Source organism: Myripristis murdjan, chromosome 12, assembly GCF_902150065.1.
Source record: "Myripristis murdjan chromosome 12, fMyrMur1.1, whole genome shotgun sequence".
In the NCBI taxonomy this organism is placed as follows: Eukaryota; Metazoa; Chordata; class Actinopteri; order Holocentriformes; family Holocentridae; genus Myripristis; species Myripristis murdjan.
This window is the reverse complement of record NC_043991.1, coordinates 27,672,685-27,697,356: the sequence shown is the minus strand read 5'-3', so window position 1 is coordinate 27,697,356 and position 24,672 is coordinate 27,672,685. Positions and strand designations below refer to the sequence as shown.

At 43.5% G+C, this 24,672-nt stretch overlaps 1 protein-coding gene across 3 annotated transcripts in view; it reads right to left on the bottom strand.

The window, feature by feature from the left end:
* Window positions 1-488: 488 nt before the first annotated feature.
* The window catches only part of col5a1 (procollagen, type V, alpha 1), an 83,557-nt gene continuing 59,373 nt past the window's right edge, over window positions 489-24,672 (bottom strand). The window contains exons 30-66 of one of the 3 annotated variants that reach the window (XM_030065401.1): window positions 23,985-24,092; window positions 23,095-23,148; window positions 22,282-22,335; window positions 21,550-21,594; window positions 21,303-21,356; window positions 21,137-21,181; window positions 20,977-21,030; window positions 20,774-20,827; window positions 20,625-20,678; window positions 19,836-19,943; window positions 19,487-19,576; window positions 18,862-18,915; window positions 18,430-18,537; window positions 18,213-18,320; window positions 17,071-17,124; window positions 16,865-16,918; window positions 16,621-16,728; window positions 16,467-16,520; window positions 16,195-16,302; window positions 13,746-13,799; window positions 13,367-13,474; window positions 11,639-11,692; window positions 11,447-11,500; window positions 11,282-11,335; window positions 11,101-11,154; window positions 10,857-10,964; window positions 10,595-10,648; window positions 10,439-10,492; window positions 10,083-10,190; window positions 9,731-9,784; window positions 9,595-9,630; window positions 9,395-9,448; window positions 8,954-9,221; window positions 8,226-8,338; window positions 6,416-6,484; window positions 2,118-2,351; window positions 489-1,440 (exon numbers count right to left, since the gene is read on the bottom strand). In XM_030065401.1, the coding sequence (XP_029921261.1) occupies window positions 1,294-1,440; window positions 2,118-2,351; window positions 6,416-6,484; window positions 8,226-8,338; window positions 8,954-9,221; window positions 9,395-9,448; window positions 9,595-9,630; window positions 9,731-9,784; window positions 10,083-10,190; window positions 10,439-10,492; window positions 10,595-10,648; window positions 10,857-10,964; window positions 11,101-11,154; window positions 11,282-11,335; window positions 11,447-11,500; window positions 11,639-11,692; window positions 13,367-13,474; window positions 13,746-13,799; window positions 16,195-16,302; window positions 16,467-16,520; window positions 16,621-16,728; window positions 16,865-16,918; window positions 17,071-17,124; window positions 18,213-18,320; window positions 18,430-18,537; window positions 18,862-18,915; window positions 19,487-19,576; window positions 19,836-19,943; window positions 20,625-20,678; window positions 20,774-20,827; window positions 20,977-21,030; window positions 21,137-21,181; window positions 21,303-21,356; window positions 21,550-21,594; window positions 22,282-22,335; window positions 23,095-23,148; window positions 23,985-24,092 (3,045 nt within the window). In that variant the 3' untranslated portion in view covers window positions 489-1,293. Of the gene's footprint in view, window positions 1,441-2,117; window positions 2,352-6,281; window positions 6,351-6,415; window positions 6,485-8,225; window positions 8,339-8,953; window positions 9,222-9,394; window positions 9,449-9,594; window positions 9,631-9,730; window positions 9,785-10,082; window positions 10,191-10,438; window positions 10,493-10,594; window positions 10,649-10,856; window positions 10,965-11,100; window positions 11,155-11,281; window positions 11,336-11,446; window positions 11,501-11,638; window positions 11,693-13,366; window positions 13,475-13,745; window positions 13,800-16,194; window positions 16,303-16,466; window positions 16,521-16,620; window positions 16,729-16,864; window positions 16,919-17,070; window positions 17,125-18,212; window positions 18,321-18,429; window positions 18,538-18,861; window positions 18,916-19,486; window positions 19,577-19,835; window positions 19,944-20,624; window positions 20,679-20,773; window positions 20,828-20,976; window positions 21,031-21,136; window positions 21,182-21,302; window positions 21,357-21,549; window positions 21,595-22,281; window positions 22,336-23,094; window positions 23,149-23,984; window positions 24,093-24,672 lie in introns of all 3 variants that reach the window. The other 2 variants (XM_030065403.1, XM_030065404.1) reach the window with 2 other exon arrangements.

Sequence of the window (24,672 nt, the reverse complement as noted above, 5' to 3'; positions counted from 1 at the left end):
GCCACCACGGATTTTCTTCATTCAAACAACATAAACTAGAAAAATACATAGCACCACAGAAGGAGAAAATAGCACCTAAGTTTTGATTTCGTTGTGTTTTCTTTGAAAACGTGACATCATCTCCCATTGCATAGATGGAAAGATAAGTATTGGAGGAGAGAAAAAAAAAAAAAAAAGAAGGAGCTGTATTAAGTTAATGAAATCTCCGACGGCCACAGAAAAAGGCTTGTGTTCAAAAGGGCACAAGGGGAGGAATGTGGTTTTTTTTCTTTCTTGTTGTTCTTATGCAAATCAACTGTCACATAATATCACAGAGCTTGTTTTCGTCTTTATTTCATTCGTTTCTTAAATTACAAAAGGTGTGCTCCACAACTGCAACAAGACAGTATTCCCGATTTATTTATTATTATTATTTTTTTTTCAATTTACAAGTCGAATTCCCCACTTGAGATGTTTGTTTGTTTCTTTTTTCTGTGATTTTAGATGCATCCCGATAACTATCATCTCCTACCTCGAAATTGAGAAAGTCACATGCATGTTTTGAAGCCAGAACCAATAAAACATTACCAGGAAAAAAAAAAAAATATACAGAATGTACTTACAAACATAAAAATTATTTATTATATTAATATAAGATCCATTCCAAGAGAATGGGAGACAATTATGCACAAACGAAGCTCCCATAGTGAATGAGCAAACAAACCGACAAAGACAAGTAGAGAAAGCAGGGGAGATGAGGGAAAACATGAGATCAAAACTGAAGATAGGAAACAGCCAAATCGGATGGAGTCCATGGCAAACACTGCGACCTCCTGACCCAGGCGCAGCTCTCAAGGTTGCCTTCGATATGTGGGACAAAAATGAATCTACATCAAGTGTGCTGAGCTGGGGGTGGGACTGAGAGTATGCATGTGTATGTGTATGTGTACGTGTGTGCATGTGTGTGTGTGTGTCTATGTGTGTGCACGTGCTCGTGTAGGGTCAGAGGAACGGGGGCAGGACCTGACATCCAGTTTCAAAACTTGCATGTGATGGAGAAGGCACACTGAGGTTTCAAGGTTGCTCTTTTTCATTTTTTTTTTTAATATAATTCCTATAGAATTTCACTGTATTCTCATCTTGATTTTTTTATTTTACTCATACTTGTTGCTTTTGGAAAAAAAAAAAAAGTTGTTTTTTTTTACAAATAGAAATTGTCCCGTTTTTTTTTTTTTTTTTTTTTTTTTTCATTTGTTTTGTTTCTGAGAAAACAAAAAAATATGCTTTTTTTCTCCATTTGTTCAGTAAACAGTCTTAGCCGATGAAACAGACAGGGCCCACTTCGAATCCGAACTTCTGCGTGGCGCCGCCAAAATCGTTGAACATGATGTCAACAAATGGCACCTGTTCCACCTTTGGTGTGTTGATCTCAAGTACTGTCTTTTCATAGCCCTTTTTCAACTGTTGAGGGAAGGACAAAAGACACAGGACACAGACACAGGGGAGAGAGAGTTACCATTCTGGAAAAAAAAAAATGTCTTCTTTAGAAATAAGAGCATCGCACGCTTGAGCAGTACTGTCATCACTGCAAAAGCTCAAAATCTTACCAAGATTATTTATCTTATTTCAAGTCAAAAATGTCTTATTACTAGTCAAAATATCTCATTGCACTTAAAATAAGACATGATCACCTCAGAAGTAAATTGTTTTTAGACGATTGTCTCTCGTTTCAAGTGAAAATTTGCTTGAAACAAGTGAAAATTTGCTTGTTTCATTGGCAAAATCTGTTTCTTGTTTCTAGCTAATTTTCACTTATTTCAAGCGAATTTTCACTTTTTCCACTGGCAAATTTTGTCAATGAAACAAGCAAATTTTGAAAAATTGAAAATTGTCTAAAAACAATTTACTTCTGAGGTGATCATGTCTTATTTTAAGTGTAATGAGATATTTTGACTAGAAATAAGACATTTTTGACTTGAAATAAGACAAATAATCTTGGTAAGATTTTGAGTTTTTGCAGTGATTGACCGAGCCACTATAAACACTCCACAAACATCAGCTTTGGACAGTGTCTCCCAAAGTAATACACATGCTCTCTCTCTCTCTCACACACACACACACACACACAGGAAACTTACTGCACAGCCATCAACCACGGCGCGGATGTAAGGGTTGTTATCGTAGGACATTTCCTCATCATTGGAGCCGAGGAAGCGGATGGCCTTGTCGTAGTTGTCCTGTTCCTGGTCATGCCAGGCGGCTGACTGGTAGCAGTTGTACGTCATGTTCTGTCTGGCGGCTGCACTCAGCAACCGCAAGAAAGTCATCTGAACCACACCAATGGGGTTACCTTCGGCATCCACGTAGGAGAGCTAGAAAAGAGGAGACGGATGAAATCTAACACCAGAAAGTGCAGAAGGAAGGGGCCAGTGCACACACACGACTGCATGAGGAGGGGTGTCCTTAAACATAATGGGCCCTGTCTTACACCCAAAGCGGCGCCAGACACGATGTAAGTGTCTCCGCTGCTTTCTTACTGGCACAGTTGTCATTTTCCCGTCCAGTGCCCACATTGTGTAAACAGCGAATGCACTTGTGCCCGTCTGTGTGCTCATGGGCATGATGCTCTTCAAATAAAGGAGCACCGTATGACTGACCTGTTACTTTAAGGACGCACTATCAAGACAGTAACGTGCACCTACGTAGGCAGGTGCCGGCACGCGTGCACTCTGCTTATCGCGCACACGGGGACGCCTGCTGCACCTCAGGGAGCTCTGATGGGAGTCCTGCTGTTGCTGTAGATCAGTTTCCTCTGCGGAGAAGCATCCCTTCTTACCTGGCCAATGTGCCGTTACGACAGCAATCCAGCCGAGGTGCAAGTGTGACTAGCTTTTAAAGATATACCCAAAACAAACCCGTGATTAATTAAGAGGCTAAGTCCAACGCTTTTAAATCACGCGCCTGGTGCAACGACCCTTTTTTCCGCCATTAAAAGAGCAAAAGTGGACCTGGACACGCCCTAAATTTTAAAATAGAGCTCCATGAATCTAATCTACACAGCACACTGTTATATTGATACTGTGCAGGGTTGTGTTATCTAGATTTCATTTGTGACTAGTACACTGCAAAAACTCGAAATCTTACCAAGATTATTTGTCTTATTCAAGTCAAAAATGTCTTATTACTAGTCAAAATATCTCATTACACTTAAAATAAGACATAATCACCTCAGAAGTAACTTGTTTTTAGACAGTTGTCTCTTGTTTCAAGTGAAAATTTGTTTGAAACAAGTGAAAATTTGCTTGTTTCATTGGCAAAATTTGTTTCTTGTTTCTAGCTAATTTTCACTTATTTCAAGTGAATTTTCACTTGAAATAAGTGAAAATTGTCTAAAAACAATTTACTTCTGAGGTGATCATGTCTTATTTTAAGTGTAATGAGATATTTTGACTAGAAATAAGACATTTTGACTAGAAATAAGACATTTTGACTTGAAATAAGACAAATAATCTTGGTAAGATTTTGCGTTTTTGCAGTGATATAACTAGCACTGATGTTTTGCTGCTGCCATGTTGGGATTTCTTGGCGACGTCAGACAGTGTTTCTTACTGACAACAGTATTAGGACTAGCAAAGATGTCGCTCGGGCATATCAGGCCTGACGAAATTATGGGATATCCATCGTGAATTGAATTGTGGCACAGCACAGCAAATCACAGCCTCATCGTTCACTGCATGTCAGTAATGTGTGACGGTGGGGACGAACGTCTGTGAGCTGGATCAGAGGTGAGAGCGAGCAAACTTGCCTCCGTTGGAAGACACGTGAGCGGGACAGCGTCTCTGTTTCGTTAACAATGAATCAGGCGATGATGTATGGAAGGGGAGGATTACGTGCAGATTAGGAGTGACGGAGAGGCTTCTCGGGCTCGCATCTGTCTGAGACTCTGTTTGCGTGTCTGTCACAGATTAGCTTCCAATGAGTCCAGAGAGTTTTCCGTGACTGGAGCTCTATTATACTCTCTGAACTGTCACTGCACTGATGTGCAAGGTTTCATATGGGGAAATTTGTTTCTTAATTGCCAAAAAAAATGAGCGGAACTAAACAATTAATTAACTAAACAATGAAGAGATTATGTAAAATATGTGAGCAAATTGAGCAAATTATGGCCAAAACATGCAAAATCAAATTATCTTAATGGAAAGGATACAGTGATATTAAGTGTGAAATCAACAACAACAAAAAAATTCCCTTTGTTACATAACCTGCACCATTTCCTTAGGCTGGGTGTAATACTTTCTAATTACAGCTGATAAGATCGCAGACTGGGTTAGAGCCTGAAATTGTTCGGCTTGATCTCTGTGTGTGATTGCAGACGTGGAGAGATCCGTATTTCCATACCAACCATCAGGAATCCTTTAGATCCACATGGTCACTTCTTCTTTCAGACACACAGGACTTACTGAGAGCAGAGCACATGCAATATCCACGCCATGCAGCCACAGAGCCAGAGCAGCGAGCCTGCCGTCTTTCTCCCTTTACGTGTTGTCGCCCATGACCGCACACACGCACACACACACACACACTTCATCGACTTCCACATGCACGTACGCATGCACATACAAACTCAGCATACTGACACTCAAACTTAAAACACAAAAATTCATTGTCTTTCAGCCTCAAATCAATTTGCTTAAGAATTTTGCATGAAACACTGATTTAATTAGCCGATTAATGAGAAATAAAAAAAAAAAAAAGGAGATTCTCTTCACCAAGTTAAGTTTGAGTGTCAGCATTTGTGGCGCAACTTAGGCGTAGTGTCATTATTATGATGTACGAGTCCCCTTTTCTTGACATTTATCCCCCCCATCTTTATCCCTTCCCCCCCGCCCCCTGCGTGTAGATCCAGCCCTACATTGCCATGGAAACATTACCTCTTTATCACAGCCGCAAGGCAACAGTGACTGAGTACCCAGAAGCCCCTGGGTGGTGACTGAGTGCCTGACCTTTTTTGACTCGGTTTCCCAGTGCCATTCCTCCAGATGTGAGGAGTGTGTACGGGAAACACCGGAAGTGTGAGTGCAACTGAGTGGCTTACAGCAGAGGCAAAATGCTGCTTATTTCTCCACCCATGTTGAGGATGGCTGACATGCTGAGACTGGAAGTAACTACACTGCAAAAAGTCAAAATCAGTCAAAAGAGTATTTGTCTTATTTCAAGTCAAAATGTCTTATTTCTAGTCAAAATATCTCATTACACTTAAAATAAGACATGATCAGCTCAGAAATTACTTGTCTTTAGACAATTTTCACTTGTTTCAAGTGAAAAATTACTTGAAACAAGTTAAAATTTGCTAGAAACAAGAAACATATTCTGCCAATGGAACAAGCAAATTTTTACTTGTGACACAAGTGAACAAGCAAATTTTTACTTGTGACACAAGTGAACAAGCAAATTTTTACTTGTGACACAAGTGAACAAGCAAATTTTTACTTGTGACACAAATGAACAAGTAAAAATTTGCTTGTTCCATTGGCAGAATTTGTTTCTTGTTTCAAGCCCATTTTCACTTGTTTCAAGTAAATTTTCACTTGAAACAGGTGAAAATTGTCTAAAGACAAGTAATTTCTGAGCTGATCATGTCTTATTTTAAGTGTAATGAGATATTTTGACTAGAAATAAGACAAATAATCTTGGTTAGATTTGACTTTTTGCAGTGTAATCTCCACAGCTACCAAAAAAAAAAAAAAAAAAAAAAAAAAAAAATCACATGTTTAGGGAAAGAGAGCTGTAAACTGATGCGCTCACTTTGGAGTGTTTTTGAGCTCATTTTTAAATCAGCTTTTCTAGAGCTGCCAGTGCTGTATGAGTCATGGCTGCCTGTGAGTGTCAAGGCACACAGTCACTTGTACTGTAGGTGATGCTCTCCTAATGAATCAGAGGTAAGGCAGAGTGCACACACAGTGAGGCGACTAGACTTTGTTGTGTCAAGCCCCTCATTGTTAAAATTCGATACAACTTCATATTCGATAGATACAAATTCACTTGTTCATCACAGAAGCAAATTTGTCTGTGTAGTCCGCAAACCTTTCCTCCACTTCCACACTGAGAGCGTCACTTACACGGATGAACTGAAGACGAGTCGCAGCTCGTGCCGAAGCATGCATCGCAATAGTGTCACAATCACAAGCCAGGTGCCAGTGCATATACATACTCTGTAGGCAGAACCAACACCATGCAGAGCCTCAGGCGCGCAGAGACCCAGCCTCGGCCGGGCCTCTGGCACCGCGGGCAGGGCCACTTACCAGGGAACCTCTCTTGTAGTGACTATACCATGTGCCTGGCGTGTCTTTGGGCCATTTTGCCATTTTGCTCTGTAAAATATGAGAGGCATTCAGGGAAAGGAAAGGGACTCGGGAAAGTCGGGACTCAGGCTTACCAGTTTACCACGTTTGAATTCACTGAACCAGGAACCAGGGATCTCCTTTACCCAGGAAGTGAGCCTAGCCTGGGGGTATGGATCAACAGGGAGGAAGAGGAGGAGGACAAAAACAGCAGTGTTAAAGAAGGAAAAAACAGCTCGAGTAGAAACCACATCCCCTCCCAGCTCTTTCCCCTCTCTCTCTCTCTCCTTCTGTGCATCCTCTGTGGAGTCTCTCAGACCTGAAACAGTATTGGGTGAGATCGACCAGACCGGAACAGGGTAGAAGATCTTAGTAAGCCATTATGCCATTTTGTACAGTGCAAACATTAGCTGGCAGCTAATTGCTGATGAAAAATTCATGAGTACACAGTGATTAATTAAGAAATGATCGCCTGCAAAAAGCTCTTATACCGAGGCCTCTGTCCCTGCTGTTAGGTGTTAGTGCTGTGTGTAGTCACGGAGCACTAACTTTGTTATGCCATTAGAAGCTGTGAATTAGCCAACAGGGCACAGCTCTAATGTCCTGAGCCATGACAATGATGAATGCCCCTATAATTAGATAGAGGAACTTGATATGGACCTGTCATCAATAGCTTAATGCGTTAATGAATGATAGGCCAGAGATCTCGTAACGCTGGGAGACAGCATACATTAGACCCACGCTGCCTTGAAGGTGACCTTCAGCAGAGAACGTTGGTTCTTTTCACTGGAGAGAACTGAGCAGAGGAGAAAATACATGTTTTATAGGGCTCTTTTCTAATATCCATCATACAAAGGCACTGTGTGCATGCAAGCATGTATGTGTATGTGCACACTATAGTACTATGTACTCTTATAATGAATGTTTCTCAGTGTGTCTCTGTGTGAGTGGGTGTATTTCAGTCTCTGTGCAAAGACTGACAGCACAGGCTTTCCTTTTCACCTCAACACAAATGAGAGCAGCCCATCCCCAGCCCGCTATAAAAAGTCTGCTTCATTATTCTGAGCTTAAGCAAACTCCTGCTCCTCTGAGGCTTGGTGAGTGGGATCATTAAAATGGCTGTAGCACTACGCTATTACAGATTCCTCGACTTGTCAAAGACAGTGTTCCCAATGTTTCACCACTCTGCTCCACTCCTCTTTTCCCCTCTTCTCCACACACTCATGCATAATGAACCAGAAATCTTCTCGAGGTGCCTGTCACCTGCCACAGGCCTTTACAAGTGAAAACAGAAAGGTAAGTCCGTAATGACATCCTACGTGGAAAAAAAAAAAAAAAAGATACATTGGGATTGTGAATGACTTGATGTGAATATGTCCTTTTGAATGAATGTGTTGTCTCACTGCGGTCGAAACCAAACAATGAGACGGAAATGTTTGTAAAATAAGGATCTCAAGAAGGGGCTGGTTTGCTCTCTTGAAGAATGGAGGGCTTCTTCCGTCATCATCAACATCATTTTGGTTACAGCAACCCATCAGGTAATCTCATGGAGGCTAATTATATGGGTACATGAGTAGGTACAATAGAGTTACTGTTGCAAATAGCACTGTCTTGAGACGTTCGGGATATTTATATGCATGGCAGTCCCAGTCCCAGGCAGGGGGAAAAAAGACAATTACATTCACTTATCTAGAGTACACAGCCTACGTTATTTAACTGTCAATCAAATGGTGAAGTGGAAACTGAAAAATGCAAACTTTTTTTTTCTTCTCTTTTCCCATACCATATCGCCATGCTGTAGCACTATTTTCAACCTAATGTCCTCCACCTCAGTGTGTGTTCTCGCATGTGCATGTGCATCTTCCCGTTGGTGCATACGCGTGGTGCAAATATGGGCTCACTTACCCCTTCAGACTTCTTATCTGGGAAGATGCAGCTCTCTCCACCTGCTGTGAAGTTGCAGTACACCTTGAAGGAGTCCCGAGAGCAGCCCTGGTTGGGATCAATCCAGTACTCACCTAAACAGGGGGGGGGTGGAGAAAAAAAAAAAAAGAGAGAGAGGGGGAGCAGTTTTAGGATTGCAAATGTAATCTTGTGTATGAGTGTGTATGTCTGCAGCCTCAGTCTGGCATTCCACAAACATTTCTAGATATGCTTCGATCAAACTTATTATGCTCCTGGACTACGAGGTTCACGCGTTTTTTACATCAAAATGTCAAGAAATAAATGGGCTTTATTATAGATTATCTGTCTGTGTCTGTGAGTCTGCGTGGTCATGATTGCATCGCTCTGAAATTGGCTTTTCATTGATGTTCTGGAGGTTTAGATGTGCACACTGTATGCTATGGGTGTGTATCATGTGAGTGCGTCCAGGTGAGGCTAGCAGCAAAAATGCAGAGAAGGAATAGCAACGACAATACCAGAAAGTAGTGAGGAATAAGAGAAAAACTGAAGCAGGATTTTCAGTTTACCTCAGCCTCAGGCTAGATGCCATTTAAAGGCAGACAGCTCATCAGGATGAGTGACAAGGGCTGGAACGGGAACTTGACCAACTAAGCAGGAGGAGGGCGGACTACATACTTCCTGTCTCCGGGGCGAAAAGTTGCATGTTTTCGTTTTAATAGGATACAAACCATCAGGGAAGTCGGGGTGGCAGAGCTGCAGGTCCTTGCAGGTGCGGGCGGGGTTGGCTTGCGTGCCCAGTGGGTGCTTCATCTGCTCAATCTCCAGTTTGAGGGAGTTGAGGGAGCCAAAGATTTCCTCCATGCCATCATCATAATCCTTGTAGTTGGCATCCGCCGCCGCATCATCCACAACCTGGCTGGCATCGATGTTCCTGCGTGATCTGCCCTTAGTGGGAGCCTGGATGGGAAGTGGGTGGATAACATCGCCAGGTGGGCCCTGTTATGGAGAGAGACAGAGAGAGAACGGAGAGGCAAATACCAGTAAGAGAGAAGGATAACAAGATTATAAATATAGACCCATATGCACCCATATAACCAAAAAGACAAATGGCTTACCCCTGTGTCAAATAAACACAATGTTACAATTAAAAACATAATGTATTGACTTACAGGAGGTCCAGGGGGTCCAGGAACACCAGTCTCTCCCTTTGGACCAGTTTGACCCTGAGCAGGACAAACAATGGAAAGTTTGGTGTTAATTGTTAAATGAATGTAATCGCGTTCAATACCCTTTGAGGATATCCAAAGAGTGGCATGCAAAATGAAGTGGTTATTGTTTCTGATAAATATAGCTTTTTTGTAACACTTACAGATGATCCCTTAGCTCCCTTAGGACCAGGGGGACCCTATAGAGGCAAAGACAACCAGTTAATCAATACTGATTCAGACATAACATGCTACTCAGTCACACACAGAGTGCAATATATATGGTAAACATAGTCTTACAGGTAATCCTGGAGGACCGAGGGGACCAAGTGGACCTGAAGGACCAGCAATACCCTGATGGAAAAAAAAAGGAAAGTGTGAACCCATACGTAACTTCTGCATGACAATGAAAAAGACATTCCTCCAGATGCTGATTATAATGGTTTTGATGGAATTATGATGATTGAAAAGTGGGAAATTAGCATTTGGTGACTTCATTTTACTTCTAAACAGGAAAAAAAACAGACCATGCAGAGCAGAAGATCACTGACAGATAAAAAAAATCTCTAGAGGCAAACAAGGGACAAAGAGTTACAAGACTACGTGAGCCCAATGTGAGGAGCTCTAGTCTACTTTTGCTGAATCAACTCACAGTATCTCCTTTGGAACCAGCTGATCCCTGAGGACCAGGAAGACCTCTGTCACCCTTTTCTCCTTGTTCACCTGGGGGTCCGATGAGACCGATGAGACCTGGGTGGCCCTGAGGACAGAGAACAACACACAAACCATCAATGTAACAGTCAATAATGCACAGGCACAAAAATTAGCCCAGTAATATACATATCTGGCTCATCCTCGAATCATTAGGGTAATGATTAATGGCTGTGGGGAAACAAAAGCTTTAATCAGTTGGTTAAAAAGGAGCACCATTAGTCTTTCTTCTTTATTTCACACAGAACATCAAAACACCCAACCTATTTCAGCTGAACAGGCACCAGAATGGCTCACCTTTTCTCCCTTTATGCCAGAGTCTCCTTTCAGACCGGGGAGACCAGGAGGACCCTGTGAGAGAGAAGAGAAGAGGAAAGAGAAAAATGACTGAGGATCCTTATTAATCATACATAGCATGTGATACGCCTCAGGCCGAGGGTCATCTCTACTCACCATGGGTCCTGGGGGTCCATCAGGGCCTGGGGAACCAGGAAGACCTTGCTCTCCCTGCACAGAAATACCAATTAACCATTTTCTCATCCTGTACTCACAAGAAAACAAGGAAACGCTGGTTTCTATAAATAGCTTGGGGGTGTCACATTCTACAGTTTATTGGAACATTTTGTCTCCACTTGCACACTTTATGAATTTTCAACATCAGCTCAAACATTTGACTGTGACAAACTACTGTGAAGACAAGCAAGGCTCTACTTACAACTGGACCAGGGATGCCCCTAAGTCCTTCAGAACCAGGCTTTCCAGGTGATCCTTGAGGACCTACAGGGCCTGTCTTTCCTTGGGGACCTTCCAAACCAGGCTCTCCCTTTGAAGCAGGACACACACACACCATTATTATTCATTCAGTTGTGTTGATATACTGACATTTTGTTAGTACACTACAGGAAGACAGAAAGAGGTCATTTATAGTTTGTATGAAATGAGTTCCGGCCATTTCCCACCTTGGCTCCCTTCTCTCCTTGTCTTCCCTCAGGTCCTGCAACTCCGGGTGGTCCCTGTTCAGCGGAGAAACAACCACAAGAGATGTAGAGATTAACACTACATCATTAATATTTAAATAATAATAATAATAACAACAAGAACAATAATAATGCGGTGCAGGGAGAACAGCACAATACTTACTCTCTTTCCTGGTGGGCCAGAGGGGCCAGACTCTCCAGTGGGTCCAGGGGAACCCTAGTTTATATAATGAAATAGTTTTCATTTTGCATTACACTCATTTTCATGGCAGAATTCCATTTCATAAATGTCACACACTGGAGCGGCAATAAGGCACACAATGCTTACAGGTTGACCAGGCTCTCCATCATCTCCTTTGTCACCAGGTGGACCGTCTATTCCCTGCACAAGGAGTAAACAGAACACCGTCATGTTGCGCTGCATCAATAACGATCAGACTGTGAGAAATATGGTTTGCACACATCATTCACGGAAACAAAACACTTCAACAATATTAACTGAGGATGTGTCATTACTTACAGCTGGACCGGGCTCTCCAGGGGGGCCAGGATCACCAGGGAAACCACTAGGACCCTGAAAAAAACAATACAAGGTGGATTATAACACACATTGAAAAATTCTTCTCACTTAAGGTCAATTAGATATAAATGGACAATAACCTGCTGTTATGTGAGGACAGGTGTGATCACATGAGATCAGATCACTGTAGACTGAGAGAGGGAAGAAGCGGAGCTGTAACTCCATTTTTTTTCTGACTACTGCACGCGTGATCACATATTCTGGCAAAAACAAATGAAGCGCTTGCTGTGAGTGTTGGTCTACACAGTGTTACAGATGAATCTGGTTCAAAACATCTGAGATTTAGTCACATTACGACCATGCCAAATGCACTTTTAAGATCCAGATGTATGATGAATAATTTCTGCTTCTTTATTTATTTAGAAAAGAATGTTTTAGGTCTGCACCGCACTGGTCACAATGGCACAAAGCACAAGACGTCTTTGTTGAGGGTAAAACGGGAGGAGGACGCATACAGAGAGTGCAGAAGTTTGTCACTACTGAGCTAAGCATCTTCTAAAACACAGACACTGCTGTTCGACATTGAAAAAGAAAACATAGATGTAGACGATTTTGTAAGAATTTTATTTTATTTATTTATTTTTTGTAATTAACCTACTTACACTGCAAAAACGCAAAATCTTACCAAGATTATTTGTCTTATTTCAAGTAAAAAATGTCTTATTTCTAGTCAAAATATCATTACACTTAAAATAAGACATGATCACCTCAGAAGTAAATTGTTTTTAGACAATTTTCACTTGTTTCAAGTGAAAATTCACTTGGAACAAGTGAAAATTTGCTTGTTTCATTGGCAAAATTTGCCAGTGGAAAAAGTGAAAATTCACTTGAAATAAGTGAAAATTAGCTAGAAACAAGAAACAAATTTTGCCAATGAAACAAGCAAATTTTCACTTGAAACAAGAGAAAATTGTCTAAAAACAATTCACTTCTGAGGTGATCATTCATTCATTCATTCATCTTCTAAACCGCTTATCCTCACTAGGGTCGCGGGGGGTTGCCGGAGCCTATCCCAGCGCTCACAGGGCGAAGGCAGTGAAACACCCTGGACAGGTCGCCAGTCCATCACAGGGCAGACAGACAAACACTGACATCCACACACACACTCACACCTAGGGGCAATTTAGCTTCGCCAATTCACCTAACCTGCATGTCTTTGGATGGTGGGAGGAAACCGGAGTGCCCGGAGGAAACCCACGCAGACACGGGGAGAACATGCAAACTCCACACAGAAAGGACCCCGGGTGGGATCTGAGGTGATCATGTCTTATTTTAAGTGTAATGAGATATTTTGACTAGGAATAAGACATTTTTGACTTGAAATAAGACAAATAATCTTGGTAAGATTTTGAGTTTTTGCAGTGTAGCACCCCTGCAAACAAAAATCTATACATAAATGTATCTTTCTTTTGCCTACCCTGCTCTAAAAAAACACTTGATGTAGTCCTGCTCTGTTGTTCAGTAAAATTACAGCAATTTGGCACCCCATATTAATGGGAGGAAGATGTCCTTGATGTACATGATCATGCCAGTATTCAATCTGCAGTGGCCTATCACCACAACTCAGCGAGTCTACGTTTCTCCACCACACTGCAAAGGGCCTATAACTGTCATTAGTTTGTGCAATTTGTGTTTCTACTGTACTGTACAATGTGGAATGAAACTTACAGGGCTGCCTTTGGGACCATCATCTCCAGGGGGACCCTTAGGGCCAGGAGGTCCAGCTGCACCCGCAGGGCCAGCCTCTCCCTTCTCTCCTCGCTCTCCCCTTGGACCCTGTGAGAATGTGCATCGTGTTAGTATTTCTAATTCGGAGAGACGACACGAGCATATTAGAAAATAAATGGAGGACAGCATCGGTGACTTCATGGATGGTACTGAGGAGCAGTAAAATGAACAGCCTCACTATAATGTAGTCACGCTGCTGACTGACGGTAATTAATTTTGCAGTGGTGGCGACCTATTGGTTGCAATAGCACCATACTTTTCCTATAGTGTACCCCGTATTGATCTGCTGCGGTTTTAACTGTTAAGGTGGATCACTCACTGGTGGGCCAACTTCTCCCTGAAGACCTGGCTCTCCTGTTTCACCGGCATCTCCCTGGGGAGAGAGAGAGAGAGAGAGAGAGAGAGAGATAGTGTGAGAATGAGTGGAGAGAGAGACTTTGTGTGTGAAACAACTGTCTGTATGCATGTGGTCAGCAGAAAACCTGGACCCTTCCATGTTATCCCTGAAGAGAGGGTTTGTGATTTGATGTGCATGTGTGTGCACATTACGCTTATCCTGTGGGACTGCATGCAAGGGGCAAAAAGAGGAGACAGGGGTTGGGGGGGCGCAGATCCAATATCAGAAAGGGCATTTGCTCATCCGGCTCAGTTCTACAGATCTCATCATTTACAGCAGCCCCCACTGTCCCAGTGCCCTTGGTCACCCAACTGGGGATAGAAAGCGATGACACAAAAGATTTCAATCCATCAACTGTAGGCGGCTGTGGTGGCGGAGCGAGGCGTGCACTGACCTCAGGGTTCTCCCTTGACCCTGTCCATACATCTTGTCCTGTTTCCCTGGACTTACAGGAGAGCTACCGTGTTAACTCGCCTCTACACCCTGGGTGCTATCGTTACTCACTGTCACATAGGCCTGCCGCCCTCCCCACTGGGACACAGAGGCAGTTTGCCACACCTGTTCCAAGAGAAAATGTTTGCCTACGTCCTGTCTGAAACACAGGGAGACGGCAGAGCGAGCGCCCGTCCCAAGGCCAGCCAATCCCGAGCTGTGCTGAGCTGCGCTTGATAAGCATATCAAGACCCCCTCTAGCATAAACACCAGCTCTGTATTCTAAACATCCACTGATGCTCTAAATTAGCGTCTGGCTGCTTTCCCAACCTCTCTTGTTGTTGTCGAGATGTACAGTTGGTGCGTCTGGTTAAAAAGCATGACTGATCTTGCTGTGCTGGGCGGAGCGTGCACCGCTCTTAATGCGGCGTTGTGTCTCGGAGAAGCCCTGCGCAGGCCTTGACTCTATCCTCACAACACCCTTTTCATGACCACCATGGGGCTGCAAGCAAAATCTGCTGAGAACAAGGGAATTATTATAGAGTTACACAGCGGAGCAGTTTGCAGAAAAGTTGCTTTGCCGCCCGCCCGGCCCGGCGAATAAGAGATGCTAGATCAGCTGAGGCCGGACCAGTCAAAAGAGCACTGTGCTTGTTTGCAGGGAGTATAGACAGGCCATACTGATGGAGATTTTCATGGAGTAAAGGTGACTACGACTGGACCAGATAAAACACAACACACTATCACCACCGACAGAGCAGTGATGAGAAAGTGCACTGCGGCCAGCAGCTGCCGCCAAGACAGGCCTTTCATAATGAAACAGCAACAACAAATAAGAGCGAGGGCTGATTTTATAAGAGCCTCCTTTAATAATGCATTCACCATCTTAAAATCTGAAGTACAGCGCCTTTGAGTATTTATTCATACTCTCCACAGTGACAGCACTGCTCGGGAAGACGGGCTGCCCATTAGATTGTCTGTGCATCTGTCACTCTGCACCAGAAAAATGATCCCGTCCCATTTAAAAAGAAACCATATAAGTAGCCGTATCAAATATTAATGCCTGCAAAAGCCTCGCAAAGAGGATTCATTCACAATTTTTACTACATCACGCACTCAAACTGACAATCAGGCTGATAGCATATAGAAGCTGACTCTTCCAAAGCGCTCTAAAATAGAGTCAAACTGACAAATGTGGCACATGCAGGATGTTATTGATACGTCCTGACAAAAAAAAAAACATGTCGCCTGTCTCATTTCATAGAGAAGATATCTTATTTCATGTACATATACCAGAATAGAAACGGTAGGGCGTGTTTAACTCTGCAGTGCAGTGCTGAAGAGCCTGACTACACTTTCAACACTGTAGCAATCACAATCCAACCGGTGAGAGCATCAGGCTGAGACCTACTAACGTTTTGCAGCATCCGAAACAGTTTTTCACAATCAAAAAATGACTGTCACAGTTTACTACTTATAATCAGACCAAAGGGGCAGTCAGTTCTTTTTTCCTCTTTTGAGACATTACACTTACATTCATGGGAGTTTCCCTCTGATTCCCTGCCAGCAAAGTGATCATGGTAATGAATCACCTATTCTGTTATCTAGGCCGATAGTAATTACTGACTGGACACACTATTTTATACCTGTGAAAAGTCTTATCTTAGCACTAACATGTCTGCAAATGTTATTGCTCAGAGGAAGCATGAGACAAGTCGCACCATCTATCCATTATGTTAGTGATGGAACACATTGTTCCTCCCACTGAATTAACGCTGTCTGAAATATTTGAAATAGTAATCCACATAGCATGTTTACACAAGGCCATTTCTTTGAGATACTGCAGTATAAGAACTAAAACCTACAACGGGTTGCTGCTGTTATCCTCTCTTATCTGTCCACAAGTGTTCAAGTGTTCGTGAACGTAAGAAAAGCTTACTTTTTCTCCAACAGCACCAGGGTTTCCAATACCACCAGGGGGTCCCTGAGGGCCGTCAGCTCCTGGAGGTCCTGAGGGGCCTCGGGGGCCAGGAGGTCCAGGTGGACCCTGGGGGAAGAAAGAAAGAGAAAGAGTGATGAGTAAATATCCTCCTCCTACTTACCACTCAGTGTAATGGTGTTAGCATGAGGAGTGCATTGCTGAGTACACCAGATGATAACACAGTAATTCATATAGTGCATATTCTTATTCTCTCTCCATCAAGAACTTACCATTTGGCCAACGTCTCCAGTTTCACCTTTCTCACCAGGGGGACCAGGCAAGCCCTGAGGATTTTGCAGAAGAGTTAATCATGACATCTCACTGCTTCTTAATGATGACATTTTACTGGTTCTCACACTTTTGATTATTCATTTTAGTTCACACCTGCAGCCCAACTGGGCCTGGGGGTCCAGGGAATCCTCTTGAGCCTTCATCTCCCTTCTGGCCAAAGAGACCCTGCTGACCTCTGGGACCGGGCTCACCATCAGCACCCTGCATGCCAGGACAGATTAAGGGGTCACAAATCACATATGAGTGAACAGCTGAAAGTGAGACTCAGGGCACTATTGGCCCTACAGACAGACAGGCACTGGGCGATATTAATGCACTAATGAAACCCGACACGTACAGCAGGACCAGGCGCTCCAACAGGTCCTTGAGGGCCGGTCGGACCAGGGGGACCCTGCAGAGGAGCAGAGGAAAAGGAACACAGCAAAACTGTCAATTAACAGATGGCCAAAGATCATACCCTTTATCTTTCATGAATTCAGGGCAGAAATTGATTGGTTGTGTAAAATGAATTTACAGTCACATTATCAATAAATGATGACTCACATGTTCTCCTTTGTCACCCTTGCTTCCCTTCTGGCCGGGCTCACCAATTTCTCCCTGAGGAATGAAATAGTCACAGTGTAAAATGTAAAAGTACAAAATCATCAACCTTAATAAAAGCCAAGCGAGAAAGAGCTGACAACGCCTGTTTCTATCAAACATGCCACAGATCAGAAGACAACATATCAACTCACTATGATGCCCCGCAATTTTTTTAGAGATCAGTCTGTGGATTATGTCAGTATCCCTTTCTCTTTGTGTCTCACAGTGACAAACACAGCTCATGACTGAAGAGGTTTATCACGAGGGGTGAGTCACAAGCACCTACCAGCCGCCAAAATAGAATAGATAATTAGTCCCATTCCCAACTTGTTTGCAGCAACATGCCCAGAATAAAGAGGTTCATGCCATACTTTCAAAGCCTCCACAGGCTGTGGGTGCCGGGACAAACACAGACTCAAAACTCAAATGTAAATCCCCTCAGACATTGGCCTTGTGCTCCAGTGAAACACCATTAGTCTCTTAAATAAAGGCCTTGGAGTTGTCCATTCCCTGTGGATAGGACTTATAATGAGAGAGTGTCTGAATGTGTGTAAACATTAGCTTGTGAGATCCTTTTTATCTGCATGGCAAATACCCTCTGTATTCTCTCTGTCCGTCTACACCATGGGGATGATGATAAGGCCAGTTAAGAACTAAGGAATTCTTCAAAGGATAAGAGATTATCCTTTGAGTATCCCTATAGTTGATCTCCCTGCAAATGTTATTTTTCAGCGGGTGTGGGGGCTTGTTCCTCCCTCTGAATACTAATGGGTCTCTTTCAGACACTCTCGCACTGTCGTCGCCACCAATTTCCTTTCTTCCACTCTCTCTGTATACATGTTGAACAGAATGGCACAACAAGAAAAGGTTCACCTCTCGTGTTAATCAATGCAAACTCTGTCAGTAAAATCCCCTCAGACAGGTTCGCCGGGAAAGTGAGTGCATGTGTGCCTTCTAAAGGTGATGATGGAAAAAGCTCAATGTCAAATCCACAGGACTGAGCTGCAATGTCATACTCATGCAGCGTGATTTAATTTCACTATGTTTCACTTCAGTTAAAGAGGGGCCTAGCCATACATCCTAGTCAGCTGTTGTTAACTCACCTTGTCGCCGTCCTCTCCTGGGGGTCCGGGAGGTCCTCCGGGCCCTGGCAGACCCACAGGTCCCTGAATACCATCTCTACCAGCTGGGCCTTGAGGTCCTTTCTCTCCCTAATAGACATTGGTTATGGCAGAGAATGCACATGTCAGTCTGGCTGAAAAAACTCTTTCCTTTTTCGGTCTGCCGGGGAAATCTCCAGAATCCAATGTTCTTTCTTACCGGTCCACCCTTTTCTCCAGCAGGGCCTGGAGGTCCCTGGGGGCCAGGACGTCCTGGGAGGCCGGTAGGTCCAGCTGGGCCAGCAGGACCGCGCTCACCAGGAGAGCCCTGTGGGATAAAGCAGAAACAGGTATCAGAGTGACTCAGCAGAAACGTTCTCGGAAATATCACAGGTTTTAACATTGAAAGAGAATTTCAATATCAGGCAAATCTACAGTACCAAATAGGTCAAACCTGTGTTACATAAGGAGCTAACTATGCATATCACTCTATTATGTAACAGCCTGGCACAACTGATGGTGGGAACATTGCTATGAACACAAGTCCCAGAGACAGAGACAGAATACAGAAGGTGAGAGCACAAAGTGAGAGAACGGAAAGGAATGAGGAGGACAGGAAATTGAGGATGTGGATGCAGTGGTTTGTACTCACAGCAGGACCAGGTGGGCCGTTAGGACCCTCATTCCCTTTCAGGCCATGAGCCCCCTGCAGAGAGAGAGAGAGAGATAAAATGAAGACTGTAGAAAACAAACACATCTGTCGAGGAAGCACACATCCTTCCCTCCACTGGACTCCCTCTATTCAAACAGCCTCACTGTGAGCTGGAAAAGCTCCCATAGCCCAGAGTAGAGGCTGAGAGGGTACAGGGAGGAAAAGTATTCACAAAAGCTGCTAGGAGCTCCTTATGTTTGCATTACAGGAGAATGGGGATATCCCATTATGCATCCTGGTTTATATCTGCATCCCGGCGCTGAATCGAAAGCTATTTCTGCTGTTGATTGCTTGCTAACAAGTCCGTCTGTAGTCATATCATAACTGTGGATTGCCTGGCTATCAGGATTTGACTTTGTCAAGTTAAGTCAAGTAAAAAAAAACAAAAAAACAGGCATACTGCTCTTTTGCAGAGCACCCCTCAGGGATCTGATTTCCCATTTTTGATATTTTTAAGGTTCATCGCATTCACATAACCATACTTATTTCCCAAGAACTGTTAACCAAGAGGTAGAGCTATTCAATCTGTGAACAGATGTTGTGGAGAGCAGAGAGCGATACTAACCACAGGGCCGGGCAGACCTCTATCTCCAGGGAAACCTCTTTGTCCAGGAGGGCCGTCCTTACCTGCTGGGCCAGCAGGGCCTGGGTCACCCTGAGGGTGAAGCACAGCACAGTTAGTTCCAACACACGAGACACTGCAATGGTGCATTTTAAAAGAGAGCACAATTGTCTGTGTATTATCCAATTTCAGCTTATTTATGTTTGGTTTTTGTATTATCCTACAAGACAAAAAGCTTTGCATAGGAATGGCAAATAAATGTACGTACTGTTAGATTTATATTGAAGCCTGTATTATGTTTGTGTTATATGGTAAGGAGTGATGATGTGAGAGGAGGTGCGCCAATACCCACCTTGGCTCCCTCTTTTCCTGCAGCTCCAGGTAAACCTTGCTCACCAGGTGGGCCTGGGGGTCCAGGGTGGCCCCGATCTCCCATTGGTCCAGTCTCACCTGTTGGTCCCTGTGGTTGGGAAAAAAAAAAAAAAAAAAAAATCATATATATGCATGCATTTAGCACGAGTGGTTGAATGGTCAGTTAGAGAGGAGACATGACGAAGAGAAACATGGACGGAAGAGAAGGGCAACTGGAGCAAAGTGAGCAGAGCCAGGCGGGGAGATGAGCATTTGAAAAAAAGGTGTTAAAATGTGAACGTGTGACGAGGCTGAGCAGTTGCTGTGTGGGAGGCCCGCTAGTCATGAAGGCCACATACAGCTGTGTATCATCAATGTCCTCAATTAGCATGAGAAGAGTGGCTGGGAGGAAATGGCTGTTTAATATGCATGCATAATTACTGAACATCCCGACGCTAATACTGAAGAGGATAAACAGCACTTAAGTCAGAGCTCATAAGATACAGGTATGGAGGTAAATCTTTCTTTATCTGCTGGACAAACACTGAGAAATTGAGCCTCTGCAGGGTTACTACATCTTAATGACAAGCTAATGGTTTCTGCTGATGTACTGTACACACATATTAAGAGCAGCATCACCACATCATGAGAGGATGATGTTTGCGGAGTGCTGCTTTCAGTGCTCATCGAATACAAACAAAGTATTATTATTATTATTATTAAGCAAAGCGTTGTGGAGATGTTCTCTAATGTAGTCATGGTCAGCCATGCTAAGATGACAGTGACGTACCTGAGGTCCAACCACACCCGGAGGGCCAGGTGGGCCAGTCTTCCCTTGGAAGCCCTGTGGATGACAGAATAAGTAGAATGACGACTGGCCTGGTGGAATATGGATTAAGATTTGGGTAATAAACATTCAATATAGGGTGGTTTACTCACAGTCTCTCCTCTCTGTCCAGGGTGTCCAGGCAGTCCGTCTTTCCCAGCAGGTCCCTGAAAATGCAGAAAAAATCAGCATGATACACACAGATGGATTCGGCTCTAGTTCATAAATAGAAATGTACAGAAAGACTAAAGAAAAACTCGCTGGTTTTACTCAGCACGCTATCATGTCCGTCTGTGGTGTGTGAGTTTGTACTCACAGGTGGGCCCTTTGGTCCTGGGAATCCTGTTGGTCCCTGAGGTCCTGGCAGACCCTGAAACAAGGCACAAGCAACGTCTGGTCATTAATCATTCACCTCTGTCGGAATCAGACACGACTTGAAAAGAACCATAACACCCAAATGATGAAGTAATACATACCCTCTCCCCGGGAGGTCCTGGAGGGCCATCACTTCCTGAGTTACCCTGAACGGACAGAGGTGTTCAACTGATGAGCACACGTAAAATGTTGCCACTCTTGTTTCAGTTTTAGAACAGCAAACACAGTAAATATGACGGAATGTTGTCCTAGGAGTATTTCCTCTACCTTTGGTCCAGCTTTTCCCGTGGGTCCTCGTGGTCCTCTCTCTCCGCGAGGTCCCTTGAGAAAAGAAAAGGAGGCACAAAAGGATGAGAATTCTGCAAAAAACCCCTTAGAGATACCCCTGAACCTGGTCCATCCCATGCTTTCAGGAAACCTCGGCTAGACATGTCAAGGTTGATTGTAAATTTCCATTTTGAAGTGTCATGTAAGTCTACTACATATAATCTGTGTTGGGCTGGGTAAGACTCACCGTTGGTCCTCTCTGTCCTCTTGGGCCGGCTTTTCCTGCGGTTCCCTGTGGACATGAAATGTAAGGATCAAAGATGAGGCACACTGTCTGTAAACAGACTGCATGCATGCATGGATTTGCAAAGATCCATCCATCGATCTATCTATTGTTCATTCATTTGTTCGTTATTTTTGTTCGTTCGCTCATTCGTTATGTAATTGGTTGCCACAGTAATACAGAGCCAGAGCTGCTGTGTACAACATTAATGAGAAAAACAATATTATCTTTATGTGGCTTTTAAGAGGTACAAATAGCTGCTGTGAAACTGTGTTAATGCCATTATCATCCCTGCCTGTCTAGGAGCTTGGTCTCATAAACCTTGACAAATGTTTTGTGAAGATGAAAAGCTTTGTGTGCCTCAATCCACTCATGGTGACAAACCATTACTCTCCCGGCGAGCTAATGGCCCATCCCTTAAATAAAGAAAATGAAACATTGCTCAAGCACCACGGCGTAATAAACAGCCTTCCTGGCAGATTCCGATGCTGTAAAAAATGACTTGTGTGTTTGGTAACGATGAGGGAATACAACTATCTTTTTGTCCTTGCTGAAATCTTCACTTGAGGACCGCGCAACTTTCTCTGTGCTGAAAAATCCGCGGCTCGAACTGGAGTCCGTCTCCAGTGCTATGCTTGTATTGATCCAGCCTGTGTAGGATTGAGAGGAATAATAATATAAGTCTTATGAACATACCCGAGTTCCTTTCTCTCCGTTGGCACCAGGGAAACCTTGGAAACCCTGAGATCCCTGTGTGTGAGCGGGAGAGAGAGAAAATCAGTGGTTGTGAAGTAAAAATACATGTTACATCCCGTTTTTATATTGTGAAGTTTGCCAGGCTTTTTAAAAACAATAGGAGCTGGAGTACATTATTAACCCTATAAAGCCTGAACTATGAAAGAATTGGCAGAAAATTCCAATTTTTTGAAATTGAACCCTTTATTTAGTCCTATAACAAAATATATATAAATAGAAAAAAAAAGAAAAATCAAAAAATCTGTTATTACACGACCTTTCTGGTGTATGATATATGACATGTACTTGAATGGTATGGTCCAGGGTGAACAGGGGAAGTGTTCAAAGGTATACAACAGTATTTTGGTCAAGTATTGATTAAACTGAAAACGAAAAACGGAATTGAAAATGTGTATCATATATGATACAAATGGCTTTATAGGGTTAATGTTTTGGAGCAGCAGTAGTTGACTGTTATTGTATTAGGGCCTGAAGACTGAGACTAATAAACGGACTTAAATTCTAGGTTCTTCCATCAGGAAGCTTCAGCCATGTCCAATGAAGACTGTCAACCCGTCAAAGACGTGGCGGCGCGGGCCATCAGGACTTAATAAAGTAGCAATCACATGCACGTGCTCACTGTGTCTTTCACAAACACGTGGATATTAAGTGAAAGATTTTGGACAGGAGAATGTGTCCCTCATAGGATTTTATTATTACTCAATATGTGGTCACTAAGCTGCTGGCAACACTGGACAAAACTCGTGAACTTACCTTTGGTCCTTGTCTTCCTGGGTATCCAGGCAACCCGGGAACACCGAGTTTACCCTATCATTGAGAAAAAAATACAAGTACAAGTAATAAGTATACCCTGTATTAATTTTTCATCAGAATGGATCTAACTGACTACGGTAAAGCATGCAAAAGAGGAAAATGCACACTGGACTCAGCAACATTCACTGAAGCCAGCTCATTGCTCAGCATTTCAACTCAAACTGGAAATGTTGGCTGCAGCACTGGCTCTAATAAAACATCTAAATTACTCCATCGTGAACTCATGTGCACTTTTGTCATCCACCTATAGAGCAGCGTCTATATTTCATGCACACACGCCGTGTAACCCACACTATGCAAATATGTGTCCAATTCAATTGTACTCCGCCAGAGAAATAAGATTTGGAGATGCACGTTGCAGCTAATGTGGTTACTAGCGTGTGTGTGAGGCACACTCTTCCCCAACTCCTTGTACTCATTAGCTCAGTTGCCAAGTCAGATTCTGCATGAGCCTGTAAGCATACGCTCAGCTGTAGTAGTCTACGTCATTGAACCCCGTCGGTGCACTGCTGTTCGAGCCCATTTTTGGATCTTAAATGAAAGTGACAACAATGGTTTAAGTGGTCTATCAATGCCTCAACATGCGGTCCAAAAATTCAAACTTTGCATTCTAAACTGGTTCAGGAAAGCAATTTTGAGACCGAAATGAATGAATTTTTTTTTTTGTTGTTTCTGTTCAGAATGATTGGAAAACTATTTCCTTATTAAATCCTGCTGAGTGAAATCAAATATTAGTCCTGGCTGTTATTTTGTGTCATCGCTCGGTATAAGCTTTAGGCAGCTGGGAATATTATTTGCTGAGCACGTGCAAACGAGAGACTGGAGCTTACCTTCTCACCAGTGGGGCCGAGAGGACCAGCGTCGCCAGGGAGACCTGAGCGACCCTTGGGCCCCTCGGGACCGTCTTCTCCCCTTGGTCCTGCTGGTCCAAGCTCTCCCTGCAGAGCGGAGGGCAGGAGAGCATTAGTATCCAACGCTACACACCTGCATGCTTGAACATGATGTATCCGCTTTCATCAGAAGAGAAAGAGACACTCTGACGGCAACTTGTAGAACCACATTATACAGTATATTTTGTCTTTTGACATTTTCCTTATCCTCAGGGACACGTCATCTCACATCTTGTCATACCGCATGCATTAATTTCATATCTTGTCATATCAAACACAAAGGAGTGCGTCACTTTGTGTTAGAAGATTTTATATCTCCATAACATCTTCATCCTCATATTCGCGTAATATGACAGACGCAGCACAAATACGACTAGACAACATATTCTTCTAGTTGAGCGCACCTGTCCATTTGGGGCAATGACTGTTGCACTGCAAAATGTGTGTGTCAAATAAGGCTATTTCCTATGCTGTCTGCCCCTCACAGCAGTTATCAGGGTCCCGTTATTGCCCCCTTCTGTAATCCCCCCCCCCCCCTGCTCCTATAGAGCCACAAGCAGGCCACACTCTAAATGACAAGGTACAAACTCGCTCTGACAACCAGCCGTTGCTGCGGCGACCCAGTGGT